A 22555-nucleotide genomic window follows, 5' to 3' on the forward strand; every position below is an offset into this window, starting at 1 on the left:
ATAACTTAATATTTGAAAATATTGAAACATAAAAATAAACTATTAACTTATTAAAAAAACAAAATGTATACTTGACGTACTGTGTTGTAACATTTGATTGTTGTATGGTGAATATATTCATAATTTTAATTATAGTTTGAGCATCATATACCATTTTTAAAGGTCTGAATGATAATATTACTCTACTATCACAATTTTGATCAAGAGGATTTGTTTCAAACAAAAAACTGAATAAAAACTTTTGTCTATCAAAGCTATCTTGATCAAAGTCTTGATTACATGCTAAATCTTGAGCGCTTTTATATTGATCAAATGATTTAGAGATAATAAGTTTTGGTATTGTATTTGATTGTTGCAGACCTAATACTGATAATGTTTCACCAGAAGCTTCCACTCTGAAACACAAATTATTTTATGTAATTAAAGGAAAATAATAAATTACAAATAATTATATTATAATACTTTATAGCATTAGCTGTTAATCTTCTTTGAAGTTCCAGAGAAAATTCTTTAAAACAAACAGTCAAGACTTTTTGTGTAGATGTAAATTCTTCGTCAAAAACAGATATTTCTAATTTATGCAAACAAAATTTAAATATTGTGTCTATAAATGTTTCAGGATAAATTGTTGTAGCTGAACTTTCTTGGTAACCTATTGCTTTATACAACTTTTCTTTTTCATTTGCATTCATAACTTCTTCAAATTGCTTAACTAAAAAACAAAAATAAGTCAAAATAAAGTAAGACTTTAAGACTTTTATTAAAATCATAAATTACTAATATCTTTTTCTTTTTCTTTATCATTTTCATTTTTAGAACGCCAAAAACTAAACCAGCCACGTTCTGATTCTACTTTTTTTATTTCTTCTTGAATTTTTCCTTCTCGTTCGACCTATAAATAAATAATATTTATAATTTTCATAGACATAATTAGAGAAGTTTTAGTATATTTTTTCATTATTTTTGAAAAATTTAATAATGATGTTCATTTTAACAATCTAAAAATTTAAAAATTTGAAGTACAGTAATCCCTCGTTATCCGCGTTGAGTTGGCGATTAAATTGTAAACAAAAACATTTTATCGTTATTATACAAACTAAAGATAATTTATTTTAGAAAATTGTAAATAATTGTTTTTACATATAAGTTATAACTATACAATTATGTTTATATATACTATATGCACAGATAGATAGATATCTATCTTCTAAATCTATCAATGAGGTTTTTCCTTTGGCAAACCAACAGATTGAACGAAATGGCCTCGGTTTCGATATCCGGGCAACTATGCTGGAACCTAACCCTTCGCAAATAACGAAGGATTACTGTATATGTATATGTATGTTAATTCAGAGATTCACAACCAGGGTGCTGCAAAATTATTTGAAATTTATGTTTAGTCTATAGGCCATAGGACATAGGGTGCCTCCGGATTTTTAAAAAATGACTAAGGGTACCAAAAAAGATTGGGAACCTCTGTATTAGTTTATTACTTATTTTCCGCTGGAGAAAAAAATATAAAACCACACTACATAGATGATAAAATAATTTAATTAAATTGATTAATAACGTAAAATTTCAATATTCAAAATTATGTTTTAAATAAAAGATAAGGTAAAGAACAATGTATTTAAATAATATTTAAATTATTAACATTTAATTAAAAATTGTACTCAAAATTCTTACCATATTTTCTACTTTTTGTCTCGTCAAAATAATATTCATCACATCTAAATGATTTTCCAATTCAGATATTCTATTTAATGTTGTAGTTGACGGTTTTTTTGATTCGAGTTTTTGTTTATAAAGAATACTATACTCTTTAACTAACTTCCTATGTGAACTCATATGAATCCAATCCCAATTTCTATGTATCCTTCTTACATCTTCTTCCAATACACATTTATATGCAAACTTCCACCTAAATTCAACAAAAAAAAAAAAAAATGTACATACATTTTAATAAAAATATACATTAATTAATATAATATCATTATAATTGAAATAATAATAACATTAATAATAATAACGTCTTAAACCAATATTCAAACTTTATAATAATCAACACTTATTACACTATGCTATTTGTTATAGTAAAAATCTAAAACTTCTAAAGCAAGTATCTAATATTTCAAGTTAATGTTTATTAGTTATGAAACTAGAAAATATTAAAGTATTATGCAAACAAACAGATATATATATATATATATATATATATAAAATATTTGATTTACTACAGAATTAATTTAAAATTAAAATTTCAAAGTTATGAGTTGTACAACTAGTCATATTAACATTATTTTAAGATAAAAATAAAAAATAATTACACAAGTCATAAATCTTAATAGTTGTTGTTATAATATAATATTTTTAACATAAACATGTTTTATATTATATACCTACTAAATGATTCTTTTATTGATAGGCACTTCTTATTTCAAAAACACTGTTTTGTAAATTACAAATGGTAATGACCTAAAGTTATGTAAAATTTTTTTTTCCAAAAATGTTTATGAGTTTTATTCGATAAAATCACCCAGTTCTAGTATATACATAAATATTTATTTTGTGTTACCTTTCAATGAAAAGTATTTTTATACTTTGTACATTAAATAATAAATATTAACAACAATTGTTATTACCATTCTTTATAGTTTCCTTTATATTCTTTAAGTGATGGTCGGTATTTTCTATAAGGCATTGCTTTAGTTAAGCGATCTAAAGATTCAGCAGCCATAATTAAATGTTGATATTGAGTTTTACTGATTCCTAAATCATAAAATATTACTGTGTTAATAACTTTAATTTTAAATAAAAATGTATTGTGTTTCTGTAAATATTGTATTTACTTATGTTTAAACTTTCCATATCAATATAAATAGAATATTTTGGTATTGTGTAATCACTACCATCTAATTCTGGTTTTGGATTCATTTTCATTTTAGCTTTAGCGTTAATTGGACCCAACACTAAAATAAAAAAGTTATATTTTTCATTACTAATTAATAATTAATAATTAAACAACTATTACAACTATAAATAAATATTTTTATTATAACTTACAATATTCATAACCATCAGGAAGAACATCTTTCTTTGGTATTCCATTTATGAAAGAATCGTTGTACGTTTCTCTTGGTTGTTCAGTAAATAAATTACCTTTAGAATTCCAATAAACAGCATATCCTTCCATAGATATAATCTAAATAAATGTCATTTAAAAAATTACTAACCTTTCAATTATAAAACTACAGCATTAAGGGGAAATACCTAAAAAATGACAATGGTACAGTAATTATACCTGTACAACCTTGTAAATATATAATATACATTTTTATGACCATTTAATTATAAGGGTAAGACAAGAGTTGTGGATATAATTAACAGTTTATTAGTTTATTGAAAAAAAAACTACGAAAATCCCATACCCTTCTCGTCTTGGAATGGCGTAACATTATAAACTTATATTTAATAGTTTACGTATAGTTTCGCTAGTTTTATTATAAGAGTAAATAATCAATCTATTGTCAAATTTAAAGTTTACATTATCTTTGTTTTCAGAGTAAGTTGTTTTACACTGAAAAATGTATAACTCACTTTTAAGTTAAAATATTGAAAAAATATTTTAGCAAACAAAAATAATGTTTTTATATATGATAATAAATCATTAATTTCATTATAAAAATAATGAAACTAAATAAATTATATATTATATTCATCGGTGTGTCTATGGATCGTGACTGTTATACACAGGCACGACCTGCAAAGTTTGAAACATTACATACAATTTCATATTAGTTATTTATTCCTAATAAAAAATGAAAAATTGATATCATTGTCATTAGATGAAAAGCTTATTTCAAAATGTTGGTGCCATATCCCCAAACTCTAATTTTTTTTTAGAGGGGGTCTATAACCCCCTCAGACACTCCTCAGAATACAGCACAGTTGTGCACGACCTGTGAATGAGGTTTAGATACACCTATGAATATATTACATTATATATAAAATAATATAAATACATATTGTTTATTTGCTACATTAAGCTTGAAAGTTGGAAACAAATAGAAAATTGGCTTCCTCTTAGTAATAAAAATAAATTAGAAAAAGAGGATCAATTTCTCGTGTTTGTTTAATTTCTATTACTTAAAAAACATTTTAATTTCTTTATTAATCACAAATTAACTTTCTAAACACTAGCTGTTGTCTGCAGTAAGGTAACCCTACCTATTAACTACAAAATATGATGCTAATTTTTGAATATTTAATAATAGTCACTAAGGAAGAGTACACATTTTCTCTTTAAATATAGTTTATAATTTATATGTACCCTTCCTTTAAAAAAAAAAAACCATAGGTTTGTCACTGGTTAAAGCCCTAATGTTTTAATACTTTAATACCTATATCATAAAAAAATTTAATGTATTTACAAATTTATAAAACAGTATCAAAATACATTCTATCATAACTTATTTAAATTTTACTTCTTAAAATGTATCTACCTTAAAGATCATTGCTAAGGGATCTTGACCTTTATCAATAAATCTATTCCAATTTGAATCAGTTGAATGAGATGTTATATCATATAATGTACATCCAAAAGAAAATGGATGATTAGGGAATGTTACTCGATCTTCATATCTTATATGGATTGTTTTAATATTGATTTGCACATTTCTGACAATCTGAGTAGCCAACTTTTCAACAAAGGAATCTTTTACATTATCTTGATCCATTTCTAAAAAATTGTTTTACAATAATATTAATCTATTAAATATATCTAATTAACAAGTAACATACATTTCAAGACTAACTAATTATCTAATAAGATATTAATAAATAATGTTATGAACTATGAAATTTAATCATGCATCATTATACAAATAAATGAATTTAGAAAAATGATTCATATTTTTGAATTAAAAGGGAATATTATAGAATTTTAATAGCATTTAAACTAAATTTATCATACATAAATTGGAAAACATTTAAAAAATCAAAAACTTTATGAGGACGTCTCACCCACATGTGTTGTTTCGTTCTTACACACGTACGACATAGTAAATTTTCGTTCACCAGTTTCAATAGTGTGCTTTTAGTTTTAATATTAGAGTGAATTGACCTATTATCAATTTTTTTTTTTTTAGCTTCTACAGACCATTAAAGACTTTCGCTGCTTCTACCAAACCCCTCCATCAGTCTCTGTTGTCCGCATCCTCAGTTCTTGCTGTTTCATCTACTTAAATTAAATCTTTCTTTACCCAATCTAGCCAACGCTAACGTGGTCTTTCTCTGAGACATGTTTTATTTAGTTTAGATACCAAAACTTGTCTCATTAGACTGTCCTTATATTGCCATATGTGTCCGGTCCATTCCAGTCTCTTCGAGACTAAATATTTTTGAATATTTGGTCCGTTAATAATAATATCTGTATTAGTTCTCCTTTCATACTGCCCTGTTTCCATATTATATATGGGACCAAATATTCTTCTAATAACCTTTCTTTCAAATGCTAATAACTTAATCTCGTCCCCTTTAGTGGTTTACCATGTTTCGCAACCATACATTACTATGGGTCGTAAATAGGAAATATATAGCTTTCTCTTAGTATTTCTGGAAAGAAGCTTAGAACGGAATAATTTGCTCTTTACATAATATCCACGATTTGCCGCATTTAGCCTCAATCTTATTTTGTTATGCATATCATTCATATTCTTCAAATTGATTCCCAAGTATTTAAAATCTTCTACTTGTTCAAATGTATATCCATCAACGGTGAGATTCTGTAAAATCCTTAGACGCCTACTCATGATCATAAACTTAGTCTTGCTCTCGTTTATATTGAGGCCCATTCTTTTACTAGACTTAATTTATTTATTTGTACTTTCTTCTACTTTGATTTGAGAGTCCCCAAGAATGACAATGTCATCAGCATATATTAACAGTGTCCTGTCACCATTTAAATCCATTTCTCGGGTGTCATGCATATCTCTCACTACTCTTTCTAGTGCCATATTAAATTAATGTTGGTTTTTTACGATATTTTAATTTTTAAATGAATTATGAGCATTTTCAAGTATTTTTCATACTCATAATCACCTAAAAATTAAAATATCATAAAAAACCAACGAGGGAACACAAATAATGTTCTTACCTAAAAGTTTGATAAATTCACTCTAATATTAATATTAAAAGAACACTATTGAAACTGGTGAACGAAAATTTACTATGTCGTACATGTACAAGTCAGAGACAACACATGTCCTCTTAACTGTCTAAATACCACAACAAGTTAGCAAGTATTTAAACATTATAAATCATGTCTAGAAAATTAATTTTTGAATATATAGTGGAAACTTGAAGTCGCCACCGTAATAAATTTTTATAAAAAAAAAATTAAAAACAAATATGTTAAACGGTATTGAGTAAATATTCTAGGGTTTTCATAATTAATTTGTTGTTTTCCCTGATTATTTTCATAAGTACTAGGAGTTACTAAAACAATGTAATACAATTGTCACTTTGCTAAGGAACTAAAATAAAAGTTAAATTTAATTCATTTAGTCTTACAGAAAGTACATAGAGAAGGAATAAAATATATTTTAAATATATAAATTTTATAAACAATTTAATGTTGCTTTTATAATACTTAAAAAAGATGTTTTCAGAATTTATAATTTAATAGTATGTATGCAAAAAAAACTATATTTTTTAGTTAATATTATAGTTGCACATACTATTTTTTTGTTGATCCAACAACTTAATATTTTCTATTCTTGAAATTTCATTTTGCTTTGCAGTTTGTTTGTTCTTTTCTTCTTTTTCCACATCATAAGTAACATCTTGTGTTGGAACAACAAGTAAAAAAAGACTGTCAATGGATGCTTCTACTGAACCACTATATAGATTTTTCCATGGTATTTTTAAAACCAACTTTCCTATATAACAAACAATAACACCAACATGTATAAGTAATAAATAAAAATAGAATTTAATATAACTAAAAGCATTTAAGTTTACCTAGATGTCCATAAATAGTTCTGATTGGAAGGTCTAAATTGTCTAAACATGTTTCTTTTAGTTTAAGATCTCTTAAAACAACATCTCCTAGAAACAAAAATTCATTACAATTTATTACATTTGATAATATTCAAGGGATTGAAATTATACATAATATACATTATTAAATAATTGCAACTATTCTGAAAATTATTGTGTACATCTAAACAGAACCTATTACTTAGTTTAGAATTTAACAGTCTAACAAAAGACATGATAAACGTAGTGTTGCGCTCACGCGTAAAAAACTCAAAATTGCTAACATCCAAATAACTTCAAAACTAAGACTGACTGACAAATTCTGATTGAACCATTGTTCTTAAACAGTTAATATAAGTAAGTTCCAAAAAAAAAAATTGAAAAATTTGCATGGGGTGGTTAAGTGCATTTTAGCCATGAAGGCTACTAATTTCAATAATTTATGTATACTTAGTATTATATAATAATATTGTATACTTAGTATACATTAAAAAAAATAGACCCTTTTCTCAAGATAACTCATCTTAGCCCTCAGATTTAAATTATGGATTTGAAATATTGAATGAAACATTAAGATAATAATTTAGTTTAGACCTCTATGGTATATGATAGTAAAAACTATAAACACATACGACATACCTAATTAGATTTAAAAAAAATAATTCTTATACAGATAAGATAACTATTTAAGGAGCAAATAAAAAACATAATTGGTTTTTATTGATAATATTCAACATAATCTTAAATACTAAATATTTTTTAAAAATTATCAACATATTTCAATTATTATGAAATGCACTATTATTTACAACAACAATAATAATAAATTAATAAAATATAATATAATAATATAGGTGTGACTGAAATGCTTACTAAATAAATGTAATAAACACAACATTCTTTTATTTTAAACTTGTGTGTCTTATTTAAAAATCATGTTTTAATAACTAACATTAATTAAAACAGATTATCAAGGTCAAAAGTGAAATAAAATACAAAAAACTATTTTTATTAAACAAATAATTAGCAATTATATTAGGTAGTTCTCATAAATGTTTAACCAAAGTATAATATTATTTTATACACTTAACAGGATATAATTTATGAAGTTATCTATCATTATTTCAGTATTAGTATAGTTAAATTTAAAAAACATAATTTATTTTATTTTTTTATTACAATTAAAATATACTAACTGTAAAAGTTTAAATCTAATATAATATAAGCTTGATATTAATTTATTTATATGATGTAGTGAAAAAAAAAAGTAACCAGACAGTTACATTTTATAATTATGGACTGTTTTTTAAAAGTATATTTTATTTTCAGAAGATTTTAAAAATCTTAAAATTAAATTATTTAATGACAATCAAATAATACTGTAACTAATAAACAAAACTTGTTTAATAAAAGGCACAAAATACAAATCTATTGATATATCTTCGGCTTTAAAAATGACTAACATAATTATCATATAAAAATATTCATTCATCAGAAAAAAAAACAATACTCTTCATTCATAGAAATAATTAAAAATGTTGAATTGCTAATATATAATGATAGTTATATATATACAAATATTTAAACTCAATAATCAATATATTGTTTTATATATTTATAAACCAGTAATAAAAATATAATATGAAAAAAATTAGAAAAAATCAATCTTATAATTTTTAAAATTATATAGATAGTAGCTACATATAAAATAATGAGTGAAATATTAGCAATAGTGCTTCAACCAAAATACTAAAATAAAAATAATACAATTTTAAATCAAATATTAATTAAATAAGATCCTTTACTTTTACTTTTTAATTTATAAGGCAATTTAAAAAAATATGTTACATCAAATCAAAACAGACTAAATAATAAACTAGCCACAAAAATATTTTAAGGGCTATACAAAAAAAAAATGTTGGTACTCAACATAAAAGAATTGTAATTATTTATACTTACCACCCCATATTCCAATATTCAGCTGAGAACTATCTAAATTCTCAACATATTCACCAATGAACCTGTTGAGCACATCAGCCACCAAAGATTCAAACACCATAATTGCTGATGAATCTTGATATTATAGAATAAAATCAAATATTGTATAACACATTGTTGCTAAATAAAACAGAAACAGTACTTAAACATCCACATAATACAATAAACAAGACATATGTAAAATTAATTGGTTTTACTTACATTAGAATCACATAGAATAAAAGTAAATACACATTAAATAGATATAACTACAATATAAATGCAAGTTTGATGTTTGATGACATAATCATTAATCATAGAAATTTAGATCTACCTTCTACGATTCACTATTCACAATTATTCACTATAGACAAATTATTAAATTAATAATATAAGAGATAACGGTTGATAAAAATAAAACAAGTTTTTATCAGTTAGTAACAATATTTAATAGCAATTTTACCAACCTTAGTTTGCAATTAAGACAGAATCACAGAATATTATAATTCAATTTGTATAATATCTACTTCTATATAATATAGTATTTTTAATTTTTAAACATCTATGAATCTATGATCTGTATTTACTTGGTTGTACCACTATAGAATAGATCATCACACTGATCACGCTAGAAGCACGAACTAATCAACTAAATAAGATTAATATATATCTAATAAATCGGGTAAACCCACGGATCAAGTTATATTATATCCTTAGTCCGATGGCAAATCTTAGAAGTGCCATCACCCTTCGGTTAAAAGGTCATTTTTCGGCTTTTGCTCCGTTGCTCGGCCAAACCTAGTTGTGCTTATGACCAACCTCATTTAGGCAAAACTTTATTATGCATACAGTATACACTATTGTGCCTTTTATCGTAAGAGCAAAACCCCATACCTACACGGCTACGCTAATATTAAATATAAATAATTATAAAATAAATATAAAATAAATATACCTAACTAAATAGTAAATAATAAATATGCTTAAATAATAATAAAAATTTAATAATATTATAGGTACTTGTATAATGTTAATTTAAAGAATTAAAAATGTAGTACATTTAATTGTAAAAATATAATATTGTTTATTTGTTGCTAGACATATATTGGAACCACACAAAATATTTTGTTGTTTATATTTACAGCTTCTTGTAGTGCATTTAGTTTTACAAGAATAAAAAATAAATCCTAGTTTTCCGATTAATGGATTTCGAATACTCAGTCATGTTATTTCGATATTCGGACATTTGATACATCATTGATATAATATAGTAATTTAATAGTTCCTTGCACTGAAATATCTGGTTTTTGGCATATAGGTAGGTAATATAGTGATGAAAAAATGTCAAAATTCCATTTTTTGTTCCTATTTTATAGAATCCATCGTCAGTAGACAGTATTACCATTGATTATAAATATTATAATATACTACTCGTATATATATATATATACTAGTACCTATTAAATTTATAATCAATGGTAATAATATAACACGTTATTTGCATCAACTTTTCGTCTTTCAATACAAAGCACTGTCATTTTTAGTCGTTTCGACTGTTAGAGGTGGAAATTGATTTTCACTCATTGATTTCATTGTTTTCGCTTGCGCTACTAATTTATCAATATAGCTTTCTCCCGTGTTCTTTTAACTTTTTGTTCATTCATTTCATCTTTATTTTAATTTTCTACAAATTGTAGTAAAACATTTTCGTCATTTACATTGTATATTATATCATTGGGTAAAAATTACATTTTTAATCCAAGGTTAACATTTTCTAAAAATTACTTCATATGGGGGTTGTTGTACCTATACATAATATAACGAGTTAATAAAATTAAACAAAAAATAACATCATTGAATTATTACCCTTATTTTTATTGAGTTGCCTGTATGTCCCTAGATTTAAATCTACAAACACACACGTATACACACATACTACATACTTACATACACTATACACACACGACACATTAGCACTCGCCACTCACAGGATTTGCTCGGCGATCCTGCATTCCTGCCCATTCCTGTTGAGTGTTATATACATACATCATATACATTCACACACAAACACACAAGTTGGTCGGTGCATACTGCATAGCACGGTCTTAGAACTTTAGAAGATCTTCTAAAACCGTGGTGTGTAGTATATATAACAGTATGTAGTATAGCCGTAGTGCGTACGAAGTACAACGATAACCGAGCTATGCGCCTATTATTGTTGGTTCCCGGCCCCAATAACGATAAATTAACAAGATACGTGTAGATGTGTAATCGTAATAAAATTATACGATAAGTCACTATTTATATTTAATATTAGTGTAGGACGTGTAGGTAGTTTAGTTAAGTGTTAAGACGGTTTGACCCACATGAGGTTGGTCACAACTAGGTTTGTCCGGACAAAAGCCGAAATACGACATTTTGTCTAAGTTTCCAAATTTGGAAGGAACCAAGGAGTAAGGATATAGTTAAAATGTCATAAAATGTTCAGTTTATTATTATTACTAACGCTTGGGAATGTACCTACTACATAACACAACATTCTACATAAGTTGCTCTAACATGGTTCTAAAAATATCGAAAATACATATAATTAACAATTTTTTATAAATATTTAAGTTCTATAATTTTGACGAAATTGGATTTTTAAACAAAAACTATCTTATTAGGTAATCATTATTCATTCTTCTCAAAGTGGCTAAGCTAATCCTGCCTCAACTATAGAAGAATTTAATTGTGTATTTGAAAAATGATTATTGCTCAGTCATCAGTCATGAACTCATGAATCATGATAAATTAATAACTCTCGAGTCTCGATTCTCAAGTCTCAATCACTCAAGCTCCATAGTTTATATATACATATCGGTCATCCCGTTTCTTTAGTTTCTCGGTTACGATATCTTATCTCTAATGTTTTCCCGCCATCAATGTAAAATGCAACAAGCTACTTTCACAGAATAACCTGTGCTATTTTACCTTAGATCATATAAACATCTTGAAATTTTGATAACCACGATTATATATCACGGTTAGATAACCATGGTAACTAGGAAGTACTTTAGATTTTTTTAATAGGGCCACACTGGTCTGGTCCACGGCCTGTGGCTAGATTAACCATAATAACACGATGTAGTATCTACATCGTGTATAATAATTGAAAATAAACATGGACAGCCATAACCAATAATCGATAATCCGCCATTCCGAATCTAGAGCCCGTTGTTTTTCTTATCAGGCATTCGTTATTTTATTAATTTTGTGACAAGTTATGATTGCTGACTGGGGAGTAGAGGCTGGAGACTTCTTGTAGAATTATAGCTTCTGTTTCTGTAGTTTGTAGAACTACTGACGAGTGACTACCAGATTAGAGAGACTAATTGTTCATGTATTTAGGTACATTGTATAACATCTTTAGTTATTTAAATTGCCACTTATCAGTGACTACTTAGTTAGTATAATTAGTTGCATCTTATTTTTCACATTCATAAATTAACGGTTATTATTCAGTGTTACAACATTAAGTGTAAGTATTACATCAATTCTACATTTTTTTTTTTTTTAAGTGAATAAGATTTGAGTGAATTGAAATAACTTTAGTTCTACAACAAAAAGGTGAGATTCAGCAGTCTATTAAATAAATTTTCTAATGTGAAATTTCTACTCAATGTTTTCATTTTCCCCACCTCATATTAGTCATATTATATAATATACTCCACTCATTTACTCATTGTACTCTCGCATGTATAGATTGTAAATTTTCAAATAAACAACAATAAAAATAAATAAATTTGATTAAAAAATGTCTAAACATATCATGTACTTATAGTGGTATATTGAAGTGTTTAAATACTTTGTTCAAAACTTTTTTCTGGAATATCCAAAGTACCAATCTTATATACATGTTTAATAGTTTTAATTAATAATAACAATTGTTATGTATACATTTTAGTAAATTTATTAATTGTATGAGTTTAATTTCTATTTGTTGATTCTATATTGTTATTTTATTTGTTGAACCATGTTATTTTAAATTAATAATTATTATACTAGATACTGGATGGTTAATCAAAATTTATCAAGCTATTTCATTTCCCTTGCTTATTCACCCTTCATTATGTAGATGATATATTTATAATTTATATTGAATAAAAAACCTTAGACGCCATTATAGATGTATAATATATTTATTGTATTATAAAAATACAAATGTATAATTAACTAGGACGTTAGTTAGGTATTCTTATTTATTTGTTTTTATTTTTACAGGTATAATTGATGTTTTTAGACCAAACTTGCTATGTGATATATTTTTAAAATAATAATTTGAAACTGAAATATTTAAAGTATTTCGTCATAATCAAACTAATTTTCTTGGAGTGTTTGCCATTACGATTATATAGTAAATTTTTAATTATTTTATTCTTGTTTTTCTGTTATCTATAAAAACAATTAAAAAACTATTATTTAAAGTTCCAAAGTGAGAACTGAGAGTTTCAACTTAATTGGACATTCATCTTGATCTTTAGTTTAAATATTATTTCTCTTATCTCATAAGCATTTAACTGTTAATATCAATAAAGTGCTAGTATTTGTACAATTTGTTACTATGTTGGTATATTAAAGAAATTTAATTAAACATTGATATTTCCTTCTGATTTTCTATTTTCATAATTTGATCCAATAATATTATATCTAACTACCTATTTGACTTATTTGGCATTCATTGGTTGAATGTCAAGTATCTGAATAACCATTTGTTTTAGATTCTGAGTAGAGCAATAAATATATTGATTTTACAATGATATGTGCTTGTTTTTTGTGATTGTATACACAAAAAGTAGTTGAAAAAATGTTTTAATTTTCAACTTTGATGATGGTTTTGAATATCAAAATTAAAAACAGTATTTTTAAAAATAAATGGATAAAACAATAAATAAAATTAAGAAAAATCAGAATTTTTTAACCAATATTTATAAAATGTTTATCTACAAATATTGATAAAAAATATTTCATTCAATCAAAAAGTTTGAAAATTGAATACAGGGTTCATTCCATACAAAATCTACTCATTATTGCGTAATATTTTTATTTATTTGTTGTTGATTGTTATATCATAATAAAGTTAGCTTCTTGAAATTTTGAATGAATTTTAGTTTAATTTAAAATCTTTGCTACTTTACATGTATCAAATGCAATAGTAACTTTATCATAATTGTCACTATAAGTTTAAATTCAATATTTATCTTTGTTATTTGGTTTATTATTGAGTTATAATTTTAACTGGTATTTTTGTTTTATAGATTTGTCAACATGAGTAAGCGCAGAGCAGGTAATGAACTAACTAAAGACAATTGGGACGAGGAAGAAGAAAAAGTAGACCCGGGAACATTCCAGGTAGCAGATAATTCTGTATTGAAAAACCGAATTTTGAAAAGAGCTAAAAGAACATTACAAAGAGATGAATCTGGTGAACTAAAACCAATATTTTCTGGATTTTCTGGTTTCAACAGTTTGTCTAATAATTTTAATTCTAAGCAAGCATTTTCCTTTTTGTCAAAATCTAATAACACACCCAGTGAGAGTGGAAATCATCCATCAGCATCAACAATTAATTCATTGACTACGTCCAGTAGCTTAACATTTTCTGAAAGCAACAGTTCCAAAAGCTCAACTCCACCAGTTGTTAATCATGTTAAGGTGATGAAACTTAACAAAGCATTTGTTAAATTTATTACAAATGCTGTGGAAAAAAATCCATATTGTGTGTTAACACCTTCACTAAAAGACTATGAAAAACAAATGAGCAAATTTGTTGATCTTTCTAATTTTAAAACAAATACTCCTGATTCATCAATGACTTCTACTAAAGGTTTGCATATTTTAATATTTATATTTTGAATTCTAAAGTTATGTTAAACATTTAAATTAAGTTATCTATGATAACTTATCATTTATAAAATAATTTATAAATAAATAGTACATTTTAAGATTTATCAAAAATGCATAGTTACCAATTTTTGCTGAGTATTGGTGAAATTCATTTTTGAATGTATTTAATGTAGAATATATTAAAACAATTTTAATAAATAATTCAACTTTGATGTACAGTTTAGATAGAAGCATAAGTATTAATTGGGATGTTAAGAATTTTTGTCATTATTAGATTGATTTGAAGTTTGTAGTATAAAATTCTATATCTAGTTCTGATAAAAATAAAAATCATACAATATTGGTATATACTTATACTCTTTATCTTTAATAATAATATATAACAGAGGTGGCCACCTTAAGGCTTGGGTTTTATTTATAGAATTAAAATTTACTTATTATGAATTTTAATTATTTTAGTATAGATTTATAAAAATGTTGGTTTTTGGTATCATTATATTTAACCCATGTGGATCGCAAACATATTCATATTGGTTACCTCTGATATATAGCTTCAGTAGGATGTACCCCATCATCCAACCCCAACCCCCCATAACTATGCCACTGGTCAAGTCAACAAACAGATGTTGCTTAATCACAAAACTTGTCACTTCCACGATGTCTTCTTAACTTTATAGATCATAGAGTATAGAATTAAAAAAAATGACACAGACTGCCAGTTTGTTTGCCATCAATTCTTAACCATAGATGTATGAAACAATTAGATAACCAACAACTGTCTATAACATTCTTAAAAGAATGTGAGAAGTATAGCAATATAAGAGCAGTGTTTACAAAATATCTTAATTGATGCCTATGCATAAATGTAAAATATTTATATAATACAATTGTAATCATTGGCTTGTTGGTATGAGGCTGCTGGTTTTAATAGTATTGTGTGGTATAGTTACTGTTTGTAACTGTAGCTATCTAGTTTTATATGTTTATTTTCTATGCTCTTAACAGTTACAATAATATAAAATTGAAATAACCTAAAGTAAACTCCTGTTAGTATTTTTTCTTTCCATAAATTTTTACCGACTAACACAAGTCAAATTTTATTAGATTCCTATGATGTAGATGTTTTATATATACTGAAGAGTAATTCACACCTGGTCCACTATTTTGAGAAGTTGAGATCATCTCCCATAGAGTTTTAAGCTTTAATTTAAACAATTGATTACATTTTAATATAGGTTTTTAATAAAATGTTTCAGTTTCTCCTCAAATATCAGTAAAGGAAAGTAAAATAACACGTTCAAAGAATTCTGATGAAGTCAAAAATAATTCTGTCAATGTTCAAAAAAGTGAAACTAGTTTTACTAGCCCACTTGGTAATTGGCCTAGTTTTGGTAATAAAAGCCAAGATGCTAATGTCAAAGAACCAAATACAAATATTTTGAAACTCGATAAAACGGCTAAAGAACAAATAAAAGAAAAAAATGTAGAAACAAAATCTCAAATATTTTCTTCAGAAGAATCAAAGAATACAGTGAAAGGCACTAATGGATTAAAATTTGGTGATTTCAAATTAAACAATCGGTCATTATCAACTTCTGCTACTAGCAAGTCTCCTGAATTTAAATTTACTAACAAGTCTCCTGAATTTAAATTTACTAGCAAGTCTCCTGAATTTAAATTTATTGATAAAAAACAACCTTCTGTAGATAAACCTACTGTATGCAAAACATTAAACACAAAGCCTCCATTTAATTTTGGAAGTACTCTACCGTCATTTTCATTTAAATCTTCAGAACAAAATGATGTCAAGCCACTCTTTAGTTTTGGATCAAAATCACCTACCTTAACATTTTCTCCTGAAAAATTGAAGACTGAAATTCTAAACTCAAAAGAAGAAGATGAGGATCAACCACCAACTGTGAAGTTTACACCCGTTAAAGAGAAAAATGCAATTTTTGAATCTAAGAGTAAATTATTTTGTTTTAAAGAAGGTAAATATGAAGAACTCGGAATTGGTCAATTGTATTTAATACCAGTAGATAAAAAACTACAATTAATTATGAGGAACGATAATGCCTTGGGAACTATTATGGTAAATACGTTACTGAATGAATCTGTTAATTTTACTAAACGTAATGCAAAAAATGTTCAGTTAACATGTATTCTTGATCCTACAAAAAGTACCAAACCACAAACAATTCTATTCAAATTCAAGGATTCAGAAATCACCGATTCGTTTGAAAAAGAACTAACCACATTAAAAAAGTAGTTCTGCCATTTTAAGTTTTTGATTACAAAATAATTGATTTTCATATTTATATATTTTGAATGTTTTTCCCAGATTATTATAGATAAATAAAAGATACCTAATATTGTGCAAGAGGTATTGATGTAAGTAGGTTTCATTCATATTAAATAAACAATAAATAATATACTTTAATGTTTTAATTATTAACCACCGTGTAATGTAGATATAAATGTTATATTGTCGTTATTCTTAATTTGATATTTTAAATCACCCAAGAGTTCCCAATCTTGGTCATTAATGGCTACAATGATGCCCGGTCTTACGGTGTTGCCCTTCATAAACAAATCACATTTATCTTTGTCGACCAATATGTTGTCTTTAATCCAGAATAAGAGCAATCCCAGTGTCCAAGGCTTTTCCATTTCTGGTAACAGCACTTTATGTTTCTTTATATTATTAAACAGAATTTGAAGTCCACTTGTAAATTCAGTAGTTATACTCAGTCCTTTTTCCATTATGTTCTAAAAATCTAGACAAAAAATATTTTAACATTAAAAATATGTGAAAATGAAAATTTAATATAATATCGACTACTGTTACCTGTAGATACCGGATTAAGTTGTATTTATATTTTATTGTAAGTTTGTAAAACAGTATTGCGGCAAACAGGTTAAATAGTAAATAAGCAATGCAATTATTAATTTAAAAACGTAAGATTTAAATAATTGTCAATTGATGATAGTATAAATAAATTATTATCACAGTCACAGAATAAGACAACATTATAATATACTCAAAGCATGATTGGATCTACGCCGGGACGGTGAACGGTCACCTAGATCCCTCGACAGCTAGATCCCGGTGACTAACTGACGCAAGAGGATCCAATTGACGCGAGATTAAAATAATCATAAGGATTTTACAAATTAATCAATTTTGTAATTAGTATTATTAATTTTTAATTATCAATGTATTTAAATGCTTTTACGTTATTACATCGTAGTAACACTAGTTTAACAGTTCACAGTTGTTATCTAGCATAATCCATATAATTTTTGTTTAATAGACAAAAAATATTTTCTATTATAACCTAATGTTTTAATAATACACGCATAAATTATTTCATAAATAAAGCTTCCATAATGTTAGGTTTCGTTTATACATCTAATAAAAAATTAAAATGTAGTAACTGAATTTACTGAACATTTCACTTCTCAGTTAAAATAGCCATAACTCATGTTTGGTCACCATCTTATGTTTTTTTTATATTAATCAGAATAGTACCTATATAACTATTATAACTATTAGTACAACTATTTAACTATAGCTACTATTATATAATTATTATTGCTTAAAAGTTTTAACTTAATTCATATTCTCACTCCCAGTTTCAAAGATTAGTCGTAAGTCCAGTGGCGCCGATCTATATTCCATGTTATGGGAAAAAAATGCTGGTGTTAGACCCACCTACTAAAAAAATGTTTAGTTAGTTACGTTTGAATGGTACTATATTTATTTCTAACTATATACATACCAGATACTGCATAACAAACTATTTCTGATTATCACCCGCCCACCCATAAATATTTCTGGGGAATTTTCCCCAGTTCATACCCGTGTTCGGCGCTACTGTTAGTACATATACCAAATTTTAATATTGACAAAACTGTATATTTTAACGAAAAATAACGATTATAATCTATTTTGTTTTAAGTTATAACAAAAATATTATTTAAAGACACCAATTCGTGTATTATTATTAACACTAACAGAGAAGTATTCAAAATATTATGTAGATTAGTTTTAAGCTGTTTATGCCATAAATTTATTACCACCTGCAGTGGCGGCTCGTCAGGGGTTTTTGAGATGGCGATCTCACCATAAAAAAAGGTAGTAAAGCAATAAAAAGTTTGAAGAAAATTGTAGTACCTATAATTTAATATTTTTGTCTATTTGGAAAATAATTATGATGGTTTTCGATATTAATATTGATTATTGATAATATTATAATATTTTTACATTAATAATGAGAAGACGGGTGTCATTCAATAATAATACGGGTGAAAAATATCGATAACAACAACTAATTACTAATTTATGCGATGCCAATGGCAGAAACTTTGAAGGAGTCTAGTCTCAATGTCCTGAACAACATCTATACAATCTACCCCGCCATCCGCCTTGTCGAGCATATAAAATTTGTATAAGTACACAATTGAGTCTCTCGAACGGCAGACTCCCGAATAAATTTAAATGTCTGGCTAATAATAATATTACAACATAATAATACAGTATATAATCTATGGATATGGATCTATCATATTAATCTATAATCTATGGTAATCATCAATCTTCGCTATTCGTCGGAGACGATTGACGCTTGTAATAATTTTAACGGAGAAAAAAATTGACGTACAAATCGTTAAACCGTACTTTAATATATATAATATTTTACACACATATGCCGTTCTGTTCAGCTTATTTTTATGAAATATCTCAATATCTTCAATTCAAAACGTGGTAAAGACGGACGAGGAAAGGTGTTCCTGGGTCGGCGATGTGGTTACTGAACGTATGGACATTAAATACGACACAACTAAGTTTCACAAAAAAAATCGATGTTTACGTGAGTTTGATTTTCTATAATTTTGGAGCTTTAATTTACTTTTTTAGACATAAAATAAATACATATTTATTGCACCAGACAATCTGCTACACACCGGGTGACGTATACGTATGCATATTTTATTCCCGATGCATAAAATACGTGAAACCAAAAATACATAATCGTCATATTAGTATATTACCAGACCCATTTTATATAATAATTTAAATTTATATTAACTGTATAAATAGCATTTTTCATTTTTAACTGGCCGAGTACTTGACTAATATAAGTTTTTTTTATCCCTAACAAAAATAAAAAGTTTTCTGAAAAGACGCATTAATATTTTTTTATAATTGTCTGAATTTTGAATTTTGATGACATATTTAGATATTCATTTCTGTGAAAACTATTTATGCTCAACCGATTTTTGTTTTTTTTGTAGTAATTTAAAAACGAATAACTGTAGTTATTTGAAAATTTCAACAAATGTTAATGTTTGCATTTCTTATACATATAATAATTTTCAAAATATTTTAACTATACACTTATAGGATAAAATAACAATAGCATAATACCATAAATAGATGCATCTATTATATATATATATATATAATATATATATTAATATCGCAAATTATCTGAACATATTATTAGAACCTATATAAATAGTATGAGTAGGTATGTATTATTCCTAAACAGGACGGTACCGAAACGAGAATGATATAGTCACATGTGTATATAACGAGTCGAATGTGAATAACTACTTGTATTTAGAAATTAATTTTATTGATTTTGTAAGTCCTTCTTTATTATATGTAGATCATAATCTATTAACTATTTAGTCTGTAATATTAATTGAATGATTCAACTTTTAAATATTTTTAAAATTATTAATCATTTAGTACAGCTAACCCGTAAACTGCTGTATAGCTACTATAGTAGGTGACTACAACACTACATGTAGACTAGGTTAAGTATGTCACTATAACGAATTTGTACAATTTGAATTCAATTTTCAATGTACAATGCATTAATACATTGTGTACAATGTAAAATTATGCTGGTCGAAGATGGTCTTATTTGTTGGTGAGAAATTTTACCAAACAACTATTGAAATAATAAAATTATAATTTAAAAAAAAATTCAGGATATACAATTATTATGGTTTTACGTATGAAATTAATTAGATACCAAAAGTTTCGTATGCAATACAGCTGAAATATAAAAATGAATCCTATAATATCACAAAGAGTTCTATAAAAAAACCATATGATCTATCATATTATTATAATATTTGTCATCCATGCAAACATCAATCGTCGTCATTTGTAGAAGACGATTAACCATTCTAATATTTTATTGAACAGTCGTCAAACAGTACATGACAAGTGCTCTCATTTTCATAAAAAATTTCAATAATTTCATTCTGAAGGGCAAAGAAGACGAATGAAGAAATAAGAGCTAGCTGTTTCTTCGGTGGCTGATGTGCACGTTTGAACTTTAATATGGCACAGCTTGATTTCGTCGAAAAGCGTCGAAGGATACTGACGTAGGTTAATTTTTCTATAATTTTAGGGTAGTAATAAATTTAGTTTTTATACTTTAAATAAATATTTATTGACTTGTATAAGCTGCCACCCCGATTACTTAGACCTATATTTTATTTCCGATAGCCGGTAACCGGCGGGTTATTGTATACGACCCGTTTTAAATTCTTAAACGATGAAATCTTTTTTTTAATATTTTATTATTTTAAAGTTCTAGATAATATTTTTTTTCATAGTAAATTATTTAAGAATATACAATTTTTATTTTTGTCTGGTCCGCAAACTGTTTTTAATTTGTGAATATGGCATGAGAGTTCTAAAAGGTTAAAGTTAAAAAATAGCCAAGAATAAAATAAATTCGTCAATTATACCTTGGATCCTGGACGTAGCACAATGAATGTATATTGATTTTAAAATTTTCTATCTGTTATGAATTCTTGTAGCAAATATGATATATTTAGTACTTTGGGTGGTTAGTAGTAAAATAAAATAAAAAATTTCAGATCTTGTCATAATATCGGAAAAACTGGAATCATTACGCTATATATATACTTGTATAATTTCGACAAAATTAATTAATTTAATAAGTTTTAGTTCAAAAATTCTAATCATAGAATGTTGAAAATTTTACCAACTATCTACATTATGATTTCCTATACATTGTATAATTATAAAAACATTTTAACAATTTGAAATAATTAATTTTTTTTTTTTTTTAAGCCGATATAAATTATTGATAGCAAATATGATTTAAAATTTAATACAATGTTCCTCATCAGTCACTAAATTACTGCAATAAAAAATGTATAGTCACGATATTATATTTTTTTAAACGTTTAAAATCAAAATTTTTTTTAAATCTATACAATTTTCAAATTATTTTTTCATCAGATATTTATATACATATATAATATTGTCTTTTTATATACAAATTTGATATAGTAATTCTCATTAGCTCTTTTAAATATAACAAATATAAAAGGTTTATTGGAAAGTCACATTATTTTTTACGACTGAAGTTCAATATTTTATGACTTATTGAGTATTAATTTTTCATCCCCAAAAAAAACTATTTCTTGTAAAACGATTTTTATATTGTGTTATAGACTATAATACTATACATAGTTTAAAAACAAATAATCTTATACACCGATAACTTAAAGTCTTAACTAATTTTTTATGAGAGTATTTCTTATTTATGTTATTATTTTAAAAATATTTTCAAACTATATATATATATAAACAATGTTC

At 25.8% G+C, this 22555-nt stretch overlaps 3 protein-coding genes and 1 pseudogene across 6 annotated transcripts in view; 1 reads left to right on the forward strand and 3 right to left on the reverse strand.

Annotated features, from left to right (window-relative positions):
- Positions 1 to 9396, reverse strand: part of LOC132918582 (intermembrane lipid transfer protein Vps13) — a 28735-nt gene extending 19339 nt beyond the window's left edge. The window contains exons 1-12 of the mRNA XM_060979892.1: positions 9238 to 9396; positions 8998 to 9156; positions 7021 to 7107; positions 6738 to 6938; positions 4503 to 4738; positions 3064 to 3202; positions 2850 to 2969; positions 2643 to 2769; positions 1687 to 1921; positions 778 to 892; positions 463 to 712; positions 81 to 395 (exon numbers count right to left, since the gene is read on the reverse strand). Coding sequence (XP_060835875.1) covers positions 81 to 395; positions 463 to 712; positions 778 to 892; positions 1687 to 1921; positions 2643 to 2769; positions 2850 to 2969; positions 3064 to 3202; positions 4503 to 4738; positions 6738 to 6938; positions 7021 to 7107; positions 8998 to 9097 — 1925 coding nt within the window. The 5' untranslated portion in view covers positions 9098 to 9156; positions 9238 to 9396. The remainder of the gene's footprint in view (positions 1 to 80; positions 396 to 462; positions 713 to 777; positions 893 to 1686; positions 1922 to 2642; positions 2770 to 2849; positions 2970 to 3063; positions 3203 to 4502; positions 4739 to 6737; positions 6939 to 7020; positions 7108 to 8997; positions 9157 to 9237) is intronic.
- On the reverse strand, positions 4941 to 6731 carry LOC132918583 (uncharacterized; annotated as a pseudogene).
- A 2772-nt stretch (positions 9397 to 12168) lies between the features above and the next one.
- Positions 12169 to 17335, forward strand: LOC132931873 (nuclear pore complex protein Nup50). Of its 4 annotated transcripts, XM_060997935.1 has the most exons (4): positions 12169 to 12405; positions 12576 to 12624; positions 14313 to 14881; positions 16158 to 17335. In XM_060997935.1, exons 3-4 carry the CDS (start codon positions 14323 to 14325, stop codon positions 17168 to 17170), a joined length of 1572 nt encoding a protein of 523 aa, XP_060853918.1. In that variant the 5' UTR covers positions 12169 to 12405; positions 12576 to 12624; positions 14313 to 14322; the 3' UTR covers positions 17171 to 17335. The 4 variants fall into 4 exon arrangements, with proteins under 4 accessions (XP_060853918.1, XP_060853916.1, XP_060853919.1 ...); XM_060997933.1 differs by lacking the exon at positions 12576 to 12624 and having other exon boundaries at positions 12169 to 12535; XM_060997936.1 differs by lacking the exon at positions 12576 to 12624.
- LOC132931874 (ubiquitin-related modifier 1) lies at positions 17329 to 17922 on the reverse strand. Its single transcript, XM_060997938.1, has 2 exons — positions 17750 to 17922; positions 17329 to 17678 (listed from the first exon to the last, which is right to left on the reverse strand). The coding sequence occupies exon 2, from the start codon at positions 17662 to 17664 to the stop codon at positions 17353 to 17355; it is 312 nt and encodes a 103-aa protein (XP_060853921.1). The 5' UTR covers positions 17665 to 17678; positions 17750 to 17922; the 3' UTR covers positions 17329 to 17352.
- Between the last annotated feature and the right edge of the window lie 4633 nt (positions 17923 to 22555).

This window comes from Rhopalosiphum padi, chromosome 1 (genome assembly GCF_020882245.1).
Source record: "Rhopalosiphum padi isolate XX-2018 chromosome 1, ASM2088224v1, whole genome shotgun sequence".
NCBI lineage: Eukaryota > Metazoa > Arthropoda > Insecta > Hemiptera > Aphididae > Rhopalosiphum > Rhopalosiphum padi.

Coding starts and splice junctions, on each gene's coding strand:
- LOC132931874 (XM_060997938.1), bottom strand. CDS start 17,664: ATGGAAAAAGGACTGAGTATAACTACTGAATTTACAAGTGGACTTCAA.
- LOC132931873 (XM_060997933.1), top strand. CDS start 14,323: ATGAGTAAGCGCAGAGCAGGTAATGAACTAACTAAAGACAATTGGGAC. Junction 14,882..16,157: donor ATCAATGACTTCTACTAAAG/GTTTGCATATTT, acceptor AAAATGTTTCAG/TTTCTCCTCAAATATCAGTA.